This window comes from Gadus chalcogrammus, chromosome 18, assembly GCF_026213295.1.
Source record: "Gadus chalcogrammus isolate NIFS_2021 chromosome 18, NIFS_Gcha_1.0, whole genome shotgun sequence".
Classification (NCBI taxonomy): domain Eukaryota; kingdom Metazoa; phylum Chordata; class Actinopteri; order Gadiformes; family Gadidae; genus Gadus; species Gadus chalcogrammus.
In genome coordinates this window covers 11,468,103-11,480,630 of record NC_079429.1, presented here as the reverse complement: position 1 = coordinate 11,480,630, position 12,528 = coordinate 11,468,103, and the positions used below count along the sequence as shown (strand labels likewise).

The following is a 12,528-nucleotide window of genomic DNA, read 5'->3' as shown; positions in this document are numbered from 1 at the left end:
ACTTTCCAGAAAATCGTTATATAAAGAGTTTTATGACTAGAACCAACCCAATTATCCGTCAAGTTAGTCGTGACCATAAAACATTTGATTTGGGGCCAAAAAAAAGAAGGAAAACGGAATAAAAAGGCAAAGGTACAAGACTGTGTACATTATTTTGTGAGAACGAGTGAAGGAACTACTTTACATTTTTTCGTTTCTTGCATCATATAACCTTTACCATTATTATATTGTTCATAACATGTAGAGCTCATTTCCTTGACAGCTCTAACAACGACTCTTTAACAACAACTCTCTAACTTTCCATTATTCTAAGAGAAATCATGGCTGCTATGCTAGGCGATCGAGTTCAGTCAGTGGCTGCAGTTACGACTTGACTTTTGCGGTGCGGTAAACGTTTCCATGGTAACAATGAGCGCCACCAATCAAAGTCATGCGTATTGCATTTGTGGTATTCCATCAATAATGTGTCTTTTGTTGTTTTTACAACATTGCTTCATGCATACTTGCCAATAATACTGCTCCTGTTGTTTAATAGAACGTAAGAGGATAAGGGCCACAAATATTTTCAGTACTGAGTTAAAAAAATGAAATCGGAGATTAAAGTCAGAATGTTGAGAATAAAGTCAGAAATCGGATTTAAATCTCGGAATTATTAAACACATATGTCAAAGAAAATGCACATGTGTCCCTAATACTCTTCCGTAGGTCAGTGTTTGGTCCTGTGACTCTCACTGACCTTGGTGGCATGTGGCATCATTTTGATATGATCTAGGAATCTGTCTCTTTGTTTCTGGAAATGTATTAATATTTCTATCTTGGGCTATAATCTGTCGTAATCAAGCTCCAAGGTCAATATTTGCCATATTGATTAATCATAGCTGGGAATGGAATTTTTATTAAATGATATGCCGCTGTTGAATCACAATTATTTTTTAAGATTTGTTTTTAATATATTCTTATATGCTTTTATGCCAAATTAACACTGTGTGTGTGAACACTATATGGCTGTCTCTGATAATGCAGTCAAAGAGGACATACAAGAGGACATACAATTAGAATTAGGTTACAATTAGACCCCCTCTTTGACCATTTACGTCTTCCGGAAACAAAGTAATAATTCCCCAGAACAATGACATTGTTACTGTAACAATTTTATACCCTCACATTTTTGATGACACACTGAGCATGGAATTATGCTCTTCATTTTCTTGGAAACAAAATATTCTGCATCATGTAAATACCATATTGTAACCCAGCCCCCTTTGCTATAAAAGTGGTTCCCTTCATAGCTCTTCCTCACACAAGCCCAGTTCATTCACAGCACAAAGATGGACAGTGGTATGTACCCATATTCTGCATTTGACCATTGTGTATTGAATTTATTGTGTAGTGTACATACATATACAAACATACATACATACATATATATGCATGCACACACACACATAACAAAACAATTGCCATTTATTTCTGTTCATTGAACAAGATGTATATGTGTGATGTATTGTGATGTCAAATGCGAAGGTATATCTGTTTTTTTTTGCATTTGACATGCTTTGTCTTTCCAATGTTTTCTAGGGTTTTTATTTTTTTTAGTTGGCAAACTTTTTTGCAATCTTTGTTCCCACATCCTTTTGTTATCTTGTTTACTCTACTATAACTATACTACAAATTCTATAAATTTCTGATGTGTCTCAAATAAATGATGTGACAAATGGCTTGGAAAACATTTTTCATTGAAATTAAATTAGACTGACATTGAGTTCAATGCAGTACCATGTATTACCCATAGGAGGCCCTACTACCCACTTCTGAGAACAACATAGGTGGGTGTTGTAAAGATAGTCTACAGATGCAGAGCTGTGTTTACTTCTGTCATCTTACAGCTCTTATCAGGACAATTTACATGCCATGAATATAGAGAAACAGAACGCTTCTGTGACCTCTGGGAGAAGAATTGCAAGAATTGAATGAGTCAATCAAAGTTTTGCTTTGGTGTTATAGGCTCTATTGTTGTGCTCTGAAGTTACCAAAGTAAGCCATGCAATTTGAGATACGACTGGTTCCATTGACTGTTTCGCTTTATTAAACTGTTTAGCTGTAAACCATGAGCTTATCAGTTGTTTTGTTCAAGACAAAAGTACTGTGATAGTGTGATCCAAATGTGTTTTGTTTAACTTTGCAATATCATTTTATACAACAAACATTGTTCAGCAATTGATAAACACTATTTTGTTTTACTAATCAGTTTTACTGGTAGAGTTACCTACAAACATGGAAAAACTTCAATATTGTGCATGCATGCACTGTTACTACTTACATTTCGATGAATTTATCATTGTAATCAATGTCTGACCCCTGATTTTATTCACAACCCTAAATATGGCTCTGATTGTTGACACCCCTGGCCTAGTTCTTCCTCTCTGTGGTGGCATGTGTCATGACATCATATAGATATGATCTAGGAATCTGTCTCTTTGTCCTGAGATCATAAAGTTTTATGCAAATTCCTGAAACTCCCTCCAGCAATTATTGGGTTTCAACATAGGGGATTTACAAACACGCATCTGTGAGGCGTATCTACTACCACCTTGGTAGTGTAGGGTAAGTATTTCAAAGCAAGCAATCCTGTAGTCAGGGTTTTAAATAAGTAATCAATGTATGTCCTATACTATCCCCCCCCCTACTCAGTTTTTTATTTATTTATTGGTTCGCCCATTGTGTGCATTTGGGTGCAGAGCTTCTTAATGAGTCAAATAATAAGCTCAAGTAAAATGTCCCCAACCCAGAGGATTGATCAAAACTACCGCGACTCTTTTTAGCATATACATGTATTCACAAATCCAGTTTGTTCCAAAATCTGTCATTATCAAGCTCAAAAATTGTCTTATCGATATAAAAGGTCAAAATAATATTGTAACTGAACGCAACACTTAAGCCTGAGGTGAACACCGATAAAATTGGGTCATCAATTCTACATTGATATGGTTAATTATATAGCTTGGAATGGATGTTTGTATTAATTCATAATGCAGCTGTTTGACCGCTGAATTCTGAAATATTGGTTTTTAATATACTTGCATGCTTTTATGCCAAATGATCCCTGCGTGTGGGAACACTAGATTGCTGTGTATTCTGATAATGCAGTAACCAGTAAAAGAAGACATAAAGGCTACAAATAAACCTCACCCCATCTGTAATTTGACTATTTACGCCTTCCAGAAACAATGTTATAAACTTTTGCGGATGACACACTGAGCATGGAATGTTGCTCTTAATTTTCTTAAGATGGAAATACAACATTCTGCATCAGGTAAATACCTTATTGTAACCCAGCCCCCTTTGCTTTAAAGATTCTCCCTTCATATCTCTTCCTCACACAAGCCTAGTTCGTTCACAGCACAAAGATGGACCATGGTACGTACCCTTATTCTATATAACAATTGTAGGTATTGTATTTATACATATACATGCCCGCACACACAATTGTCATTTATTGATATGATTTTTTTTTAGGTGCAAAAACACAAGAAAAGAGATCATACATTTGCATACCAAAGATGTTCATGGCTGATTTGGAAAAAAACTATCAGCTGGTAAGTAACTATGATTTCACTATAACATATACCTACCCTACCTATGCTACACAGAGATCATCTTGTTATTTTATTTATTTTGGCAGGAACATGGACTGATCATTATGCAGTTGAACGCCTTCATCAACGAAGGCTACATGCAGGCCTACTTCAGAGAGTGGGGGAATGTCACTGGTTGTAAGGTGAACCCAGACAACTTGCATTTAAAGGCGTTTTGCAGCAAAATGACTGAAGGGTAGTTCCTTTACCTACTATTGCAGCCAGTGACTTCTGATCTCTCGCACAGATCATTAAAAACTACAAGTCAGAAGACAGCAAGGCGATTGGCTTCGTCAGGTTTGCCACGGGGGAAGAGGCCGTCAAGGCGGAGATGGCCGGCCCTCACTTCATTGGAGGAGAATTAGCGACCGTGCGAAGGGTTGTTAGTCCAAAGGTAATTCCCTAACTTCCAATGATCCCCTTAAAGGCAGACCTAAAGTCTTCAACATGGTTTTACAATTCATTTTTTGAAAGAGGAAAATAAAATCCAGGGTATAGACAGCCCTATGGCTGTCTATACCATTGTGCTGTTCTGAGACGTTTTCAGTTCTTCGCGGTCCCACCACCTGACCAGGTAGCCCTTGTTTTTTCAGAGAGGATCCGGGGATGACCTGGTCCTAAACTCCTCCTCCAACAGAGCGTCTCAACCTAGGGCCAGGCCCTCCATGGGCCTGGGCTACATCTTCGAGGACGCCCAGTGGCTGGACAAAGAGCCGATATGAACCACCTGTACATGTGGAATGTTTTGTGATGTCAATTGAGCAATAAGTGAAATAAATGATGTGGCAAATGGCTTGGAAGCCATTTGAACATTTAAGTGAAATGAGACTGATGAGTTCAATGCAGCACCGATAGGAGGCCCTACTACCCACTTTTTAGAACTGCATATTTGGGTGTTGTGAAGATATTCTACTGATGCAGTCGTTTTTATGGCATTGGGACCATTTACGAGCTATGACCTCCGGCACAAAAGAGGAGGCCTATTATGTCTATGCCTTTAGGCAGAAAAAAAATAACTCTCTAAAGAAAATGCTTGCAGATGCTAACTTTTAGGTCAGTGTCTTCTTTGGCTTGGGATTAACTACAGCCTTTATGCCGTTGAGAGTTTTTGTACTTGCCTCTAGTTGACACTGCACCCAGTTGGCCTGTTGAAGTTGACCTTAGTCTGTCAGATAGGTTGTGTGGATTGTATACTTAAAAGTCTAAGTTTGTTGGGAGCAGTAAAATATTGTTTGCTCTCTGGCATTCACTGTTCGTTATTATGCACACCTGCATGCAATTACTCCCCTGATTATACGGTCTTTGTCGCTACCTCTGGTCAACACCAGGTGAAGGCGTTCCACATTCATTCAAACGAGTCTTAAGTTAAAGGAGACATATTATGGGGTTTTCACAACAAGTGACCATAGTATTTGAGTTCCAGAAAACATGTTTTTGAAGCTGTTTGCTGGATAAAGCTTTTAGGAAAAAAAATCTTTCAAAAAAGTTTCTGGTGTCTGTAGCGTTAATGCAAATGAGCTGCTGCCCATTGACCAATAAGCTGTCCGATTGAACCAGAGCATGGAGAAGGGATTGTTGCCGTTTGCAGACACCTCGAGCTCTATATCTATGTAATACAATATAATATAATAATAATATTATATATGGGTATTATATGATATTATATCTAATATCATGGCCAAAAGCTATGTGCGCCTCGGATATTATGAATCATAAAAGACTGCGTCTGACGTCTCTGGCACTTCCACAACAAGTAAAGACTCGTAGTGGGGGATATCTTGGCCATGGTTGAGAAGAATTTGGGGAAAGGAACTTTGGCCTTGACTTTCTGAAGTCCATGAACCGCGACATGGAGGAGAAAGGGATTGTACCCCGGGAGCTGAGCTGCCGGACTGCCGCCGAAATCCCCGCGCCGGAGCTTCCGGACTGCCGATGTCAAAGCCGTTTGGCCAGCAGTGTACTCCGGGTGCTGAAAAAAAACGGCGGGGGTAGCTCGGCAGCAGTCCGGCAGCTCAGCTCCAAGAGTACAATCCCTTTCTCCTCCATGTCACCTCCTCCAGACTGGAGGCAGTCCGGCAGCTCCGGCGGGGGGAGACAGTCCGGCAGAGAAAGGGATTGTACTCCCGGAGCTGAGCTGCCGCCGAGTTCCCCCCGCCGGAGCTGCTCGTCCGCTGGTCTACAAAATCATAGCTATGCTCTGATTGGAGGGGAGTGGGGAAGTGGGCGGTAATATTCCACTGTGCCCCCTTCCTACGTAGGAGGGGGGGCCGAGACTGACTCGCTTGTTTGGTAAAAGTAGGCGGGGTAATTTCAGAAATGCATACCTCACTCAAAAAATCATGTACAGACTTTTTTCAAAGTTTGTATGGGTGTTGGAGCACCAGAGACCCAAAACAACACAAATCTCAGGAAAAGTGTTGTTTTCATAATATGTCCCCTTTAAGACTCATTTGAAAGACTCGTAACCAACAGTAAAATGGCTCCAACACTAACAAAAGAGAAAAAATAACCAGAATGCAAAATCTTCGTGATCTGAGCATTGATCACCATAGCCCACAATATAGTCCATGTGATTACACCTTGAAAAATAAAGTAAACAAATATTCTGTTCCAAACTAATCAAACAGGTTTTGTTACAATTTATTATTGTGGGTAGTAGTAGTAGGTGTTTTCTAATGACATCTTAGACTTCTACAGCTGCATCTACTTTCGTTTCGCAAGATAATGGCGCGTGGTAAGTATACTTTGGATGGTTACGAGTCGACATTATGGCTTTTAATCAAAACCTCTATGGCAAGGCAAGGCAAGGCAACTTTATTTATATAGCACTTTTCATACACAAGGCAGACTCAAAGTGCTTTGCATATAAACTTTGTCATACTAAAATAAAATAATAGATAAGTAAAAGAAAACATATGCAAAGAAATGAGTAAAATAGAAAGTTAAATGAAGAAATGGAGAAAATAAAATGATTACATCCGGAACCACACTGTTGCGCTCTAGAGAGCTAACAACTTTATGGACACCTTGTGTGTAATATTTAAAGTGTATCTCAATTCCACTATATTAATTCAAATGTATTGCATTTAGATATAATGAATACTTTATTATCATGTATCAAAACAGTCCGATATAACATTTAATTATTTGTCACAAAAGTCATAAAATTTACATTTCCATTTCAAATAACATTAGTATTTAACACAAGCTTAAGTTAACAATTTCATAAAGGCATATAAAAAAACAACCAGAATTCAGTTAAAAAATTCGATAAATAAAAATATTGAAGTAAGTCTTTCACCGTCCCCTCACGTCCGTCTCCCCTTCGCAGCTGGCGCGGGCACGTCGGCTACGTTGTGCAGGAACTCGTAGAGCATCTTAGCGTTGCCGGTGTGCCCCAGGACCTGCGCCAGCCTCTCCTGGCTGAACTCCGCCAGCTCGGCCAGGCTGTCCGCCTTGCTCACCAGCGCCCGCACATTCTTGGCGTTGACCCCCGGCATCTTCAGCAGGAAGTCGTACGGCGCCGGGTTGTACAGCTCCGCCGTCTTGGCGTCCGACTCGGCCGCGATGGCCTGCGCGGCCGCGGCGTCCGGCTCGCCGCGGCCCCGCTTCATCTCCTCGAAGAGCTCGGCCGTGGCGTGGGGGGAGGGGCACCAGAGGATGCGCAGGCGCGGGAAGTGCAGGGTGAGCAGCGTCAGCTTGGACGTGACGTCATTGGCCGACAGCTCGTGGCGGAACTCGGAGCGCGCCACCAGCGAGAAGGGCTTGGCCGGGTCGAACTCGATGAGCAGCACGGCCCGCTTGTAGTAGCGCGTCATGGACACGCACTGCGTGTAGAGGCGGCCGCTCTGCAGCGAGCCGATCAGGTCGCTCACGCTCTTGCGCTCCACGCAGGTGTCGGCCGTCAGGATGTAGTCGCCCACCTCCAGGGTGACCGGCTCGATGTCCAGCCCGCGGCGGTGCAGCAGAGAGGGCAGCTCGCTGCGGAACTCCCGCATGTCCACGATGACCCGGGAGGGCTCCCTGGGCTGGTCCTGGCCTCCTGCGGGGGGGGGGGGGGGGGGGGGGGGGGGGGGGGGCACCAACAGAATCCATTGAGATAGGAGCAGGGGGGTGGCAACAGAAAGGGTTTTACATTCAAATGCCCAGACGCCTTTTTGATAGATTGTTCCACTCTACCGTATTACATTTAGTGTAGTTAGCATGGCCCTGGGTTGGCCCTGGGCCATGCGTTGGACTAGTCAGTAAAGCAAGGGATTTAGAGTCCCGGACAAAATATACTAGATTGCATGGCCAACACCCTAACCCCTCGCTGCTACTGACGTGATTCTGAATTAATTTTATACCCCTGTGGAAGAAAGCTTTGAATGATAACTAAACAGAGACTAGACGTGAAGAGTCCAATGAAGAAGCCGTGCCTGCTTTGCGGGTGTTGGTGGTAGCGTTGGCGGGCTCCAGATTTCTCGCCAGGTCCAGATTGGTGTCTTCTCGACCCTCTCGCTCCTCCGGCACAACCATGGTCGCCTTCTCCCTGTAGGACAGACACAAAGCGGACATAGCATCATGCATCACAAGTCCAGAGAGCAGCCCCTCATCCGTCGACATCTGTAGCCCAACACTGGAACACAACAACGTATCACAACAGGCCTGTAATCGGTTCTCGCCCCGCGTACCTGATGAGGTGTTCGAAGGCTTTCTTCTCCTTGGAGAGCGCGGTGAGATACTTCTGTTCCTCTGTGGATCCTCCATAGATCAGGAAATACACTCTGAACGGCCACAAGTAAGAAATGCGTCAAAACGAGATTGACTTTGTGTCCTGATATTATTACATAGTAATAGAAAACAAGGAAAGCCTAGGACACAGTCCAATTTGACTTTTGAACATTGACAGAAATACGCTGAAGATGGGCCTCTGGCAATTTGTGTCGCGATTCTAAATGAGTCAAATTAGAGTGCTGTCCTCATCTTCCTTCTTTTCTTTTGGCATGTTGCGTCTTATTTTGTACTATTCAGTAATCAAGCAGACGCTGTCATCCAAAGCAAGGGGATGCCCTTTCACCCAAAGGTTTTCTACCGGGCGTTAACCCCCCCCCTCCCCCGGCCCCACGCACCGCAGCGTCTTCCCGGGGCGGTTGGCCTTGTAGATCTCCAGCTGGCGCACGAAGCTGAGCTCCGCGTCGTACAGCACCACGAAGCTGGGCTCCACCTCGTGCAGTACCCGTGTCAGGCTGTAGGGGTCAGTGCAGCCCCGCAGCGGGTGGATGACCGTGAGGGGCTCCCGCACCACGCCGTAGTAGCAGTCCGACGACAGGTCCAGCTTCAGCGGCGCTTCCTCTTCATCCGATAGCCCGCCGCCGCCGCCGCCGCCGTCGTCGTCTTCGTCTCCGCTGCTGCCCATCCATTCCGCTCCGTCCCCGCCCTTCGCCATCTGGGTCAGCGTCAGGGAGGGTCTGTTCTTCGTCTTGGACGTCTGCTTGCCGTTCTTGGGCTTGGCGGCCGCCGTCTTCTTCTTCCCCCTGGAGGCGGCGGCGGCGGTGGCGTCGTCCTGGGGCTTGTTCTTGGCCCAGCCGCGGCCCTCGCGGTGGGACTCCAGCTGGAGGGCGGCGCCGGCGCCGGCGTCCCGCTTGGCGACGGTGCGCTCGTACAGCCGGTGGAGCAGCGCGTCCGAGCCGCGGCTGATGTACTGGTGGAGCTGGGCGCACGTCCGGTCGTCGCTGGCGCAGATCAGCACACGGCCTGAGAGTCCGGGGAGGTAGAGGAGATCTGTTTGTTACAACGTGGGAATGGCATATACGCCGACACGGACACACATACATCTGTAGTCTCAACCTGCTGATTGATGACGTGTGTCCCCCCCAAAAAAAATTGCATGTATATTTTTACTAAAAGCCTCTGCTAAAATAGCATATATTATTTTTAAGGTAAACATAAACTATAATGGGCAGAGGTTGTAGATATGGTCACCTGGTTCATGTGCAGCGCTCTGGTTCTCCTTCTCGATCTCTTCCAGGACCTCGGTCAGAGCCTCCCACTTGGGAGACTTCTCAAGCACCAGCTCCCGCCTCCCCTCTGTAATGTTGACACCGTTTAGAAAGAAAGCGTAGACATGAGCATTAAAACAAGCATTTGTTAACGTGTGTACAGTATCAGCTCTAAAAACACAGCACTAGTAGTTGGCATCTGTTATCGTCCATTACCAGTAGCCACGGTTGGTTGCTTGGCGTCTGCCTCCAGGCCCATCTTCATTTTCTTCTTATTTTGGGGGTAACAGTAAACTCTGCTCCTAGCGTTTACAAACATGGAGGTGCTGGAGTCCAGGAACAGCCAGCCTGCAGTTCCAGCCAACATCCCACACATCTTTACACACTTTTGAAACAGACGAAACAATGCTGCTACACCTACAAGAACCTGTTTCGCAGCATTTGTGAGGCACCACGGAGTGCATATGTTGCATATCTTTCAATTATTTAAAAAAACAAAACAAATGACATACTGCATGAATTCATACTCCCACCTCTAATTTGTGACCTAGTTTCTGTAACGTGCACCTGAATATTTGTACTGAATCCCCATAAATGCGAGCAACCACCTCCAATGAGCAGGTAAACACAAAGAGACAGAGAACTGGATATAAGCAATGGAAAGGCACAAACAATAGAAGTAAATTGTTCAAACTAATGTTGGTATAAACCAGTCAGGAAACCATTTGTTTCCTGAGATATTCCCGTACCTGGCAGTTTCATATGACTTTTAAAATGAACATTTCAGACAACAGAACATACTTGCCATATTTCTGTATTCTATTTTACTACATTTTTATTAAATGCTTTAATGCATTTATTATAACTTTACACGATTTAGTCATTGATGAGTCAATTGAGACCCAGATCCTCCCTGCTGGGGGTCCCGCCCCCCGTCCCCTCACCACTCGACCCTGCTGTGCCTGATGCCTCCTCACCCGAGTTGCTGCCGAAGTTCTTCTGGCTGGAGCGCAGAGACTCCAGCAGGTTGAGGAAGGTGACGCAGTCGTACTGGGTGAGGTAGAGCAGCAGCGTCCGCAGCACCTTCAGGTCCTGCACCAGGTTCTTGGTCTTGCCCCCCAGCTGGTGCCACAGGGGGTCCAGGTAGTGGCGGATGGTCTGGGGGGGGGGGGGGGGGGGGGGGGGGGTCAGGGTAGAAAGGACCATTACACAGCCACATTTAGAAATCGCTTTGGATGAGGTCTTCTGTGCAAAGTACTGGGACGACTTGCATTTTATGAGGGCTCTGCATAATAATTGTATGGGAATAGTTTGTTTTTCAGAAGCAGTCAATCAGATGAGTACCTTCTGAACGTTTTGTTCAACACAGTAACACAGTATTTCTAATTTATTTTAATAAAAAAATGCCTCTAGTAAAATCCAGAATATATGAATACATAATAATACGTTACAACAAACATTTCAAACTAGGATGCCTTTCATTAATCCCAGAAGGGAAATATCAGCAAGTCGAGGATGTCCACTATTCAAACCGACGCCTCCGGCGTTGGTGACGGACCTTATCGAAGGCGCTGCCCAGGGTGTTCTCCAGGGACAGGTCCTCCGCCTCCAGGCTGGGGTTGAAGCGCTTCAGCTCCTTCAGGCAGGCGCTCATGATGTCCATGACGGAGGTCTGGATGGCGCGCATGGCCGGGGTCAGCTCCACCTGGAGCTCCACCACCTCGGGCTTGTGTCGGTCCAACGCCCCGTTCACCGACGCCTGGAACCTGGAAGAGATGGAGCCAGAGGGATGGGGGGAGATGAGGCCTCAATCTCCCTCTGAACTTCTATCAACGATTAGCTTTAAAACGATGCAGATACTAATGTTCTGTCTTAAGTTTATTTCCCAAATCAGGTATAGTCTACGATGAGGAAAGTGATGATGTTCTCAATGAACAAAACACTCACATTCAGCCTTACATATACAATGTTTAAGTGTGTGCGTGCGACGTGTGTGTGTCCCATATTGGGGGTCCCACCTGGGCCAGAGGAAGAGCTTCTTGACGAAGAGGTTCCTCATGACGCGCTCCACCTGGCAGAATCCTGAGGAGAAGGCGGTGGCCTTGTCCGTGAAGGCCTTGATGAAGCCCGTCTTGTTCTTCTGCCTGAACAGACGCAGGATGAAGGCCTCCTGGCATGACTCGATGATCTTGTGGGCGCGATACACCAAGATACCTGGAGAGCGGCAGCCAGGGGTCAGATGGTAGTGTAGCACTATGTCCACTAGGGGGAGGTATGCCTTTGGCTCCATCAAATAACAGACTGCTGTAACAGAATTACACATGGCAGCAGCCTACAATACGATGCATTACAATGTATGTGATAACAGTCAGTGAAGGTGAGCAGATTGAGGAATGTACATCAAATAAATTCATACATAGCCGATAATTGCTGATAATGCTGAACTATTATTTCTATATAATTACATTTCTGATAAAATCAAATCAAGGTTGTATGCAGCCCCTGTAAACACCTGATATGAGATCAGCAGGGATGCGGTCAGTTAGGAAATCCACCACCAGGATTCTGCTAGTGACGAACAGCACTCCTCCCTGGGTGTACACGTCGTAGCGCTCTGCGCTTTGGATGTCGCTGTTCACGGTCTTGGGAAGGTGGGTGACACCTTCCACTCGTAACTGTTCAGTAAAATACTCCTACATAGCAAGAGGGAGAGCAAGTGACGATGAACGCAAACGATCTATTTTGGACTGTTGTGTATTACATGCCATCACTAAGACGGTAAAGCAGTTGTAAAACAAGGAAATTACAAAACGATAACACACTGTGAGGGGGTAGGGAGATAACGACTAACAGTGTAGATTTGTTCAAGCCATTATAATCAAAATCTGGTTTAGGACTTGATGCACATTTAC

At 44.9% G+C, this 12,528-nt stretch overlaps 2 protein-coding genes across 3 annotated transcripts in view; one reads left to right on the top strand and one right to left on the bottom strand.

Moving 5' to 3' along the window:
• Window positions 1-3,363: 3,363 nt before the first annotated feature.
• Window positions 3,364-5,045, top strand: LOC130371406 (heterogeneous nuclear ribonucleoprotein A1-like). The gene is made up of 5 exons (XM_056577181.1): window positions 3,364-3,417; window positions 3,517-3,596; window positions 3,683-3,778; window positions 3,883-4,029; window positions 4,229-5,045. Exons 1-5 carry the CDS (start codon window positions 3,408-3,410, stop codon window positions 4,355-4,357), a joined length of 462 nt encoding a protein of 153 aa, XP_056433156.1. The 5' UTR covers window positions 3,364-3,407; the 3' UTR covers window positions 4,358-5,045.
• An 857-nt stretch (window positions 5,046-5,902) lies between these two features.
• Window positions 5,903-12,528, bottom strand: part of ercc4 (excision repair cross-complementation group 4) — a 7,086-nt gene continuing 460 nt past the window's right edge. Inside the window, exons 2-11 of one of the 2 annotated variants that reach the window (XM_056577152.1) lie at window positions 12,129-12,309; window positions 11,635-11,830; window positions 11,175-11,382; window positions 10,594-10,774; window positions 9,833-9,964; window positions 9,600-9,704; window positions 8,747-9,398; window positions 8,309-8,401; window positions 8,054-8,166; window positions 5,903-7,677 (exon numbers count right to left, since the gene is read on the bottom strand). In XM_056577152.1, the coding sequence (XP_056433127.1) occupies window positions 6,944-7,677; window positions 8,054-8,166; window positions 8,309-8,401; window positions 8,747-9,398; window positions 9,600-9,704; window positions 9,833-9,964; window positions 10,594-10,774; window positions 11,175-11,382; window positions 11,635-11,830; window positions 12,129-12,309 (2,595 nt within the window). In that variant the 3' untranslated portion in view covers window positions 5,903-6,943. The remainder of the gene's footprint in view (window positions 7,678-8,053; window positions 8,167-8,308; window positions 8,402-8,746; window positions 9,399-9,599; window positions 9,705-9,832; window positions 9,965-10,593; window positions 10,775-11,174; window positions 11,383-11,634; window positions 11,831-12,128; window positions 12,310-12,528) is intronic. The other variant, XM_056577153.1, reaches the window with a different exon arrangement.

Excerpts from the sequence above, each read along its gene's own strand:
- LOC130371406 (XM_056577181.1), top strand. Across the intron at positions 3,779-3,882 it reads GGAATGTCACTGGTTGTAAG|ATCATTAAAAACTACAAGTC; the intron begins GTGAACCCAGAC and ends TCTCTCGCACAG. Across the intron at positions 4,030-4,228 it reads GAAGGGTTGTTAGTCCAAAG|AGAGGATCCGGGGATGACCT; the intron begins GTAATTCCCTAA and ends TTGTTTTTTCAG.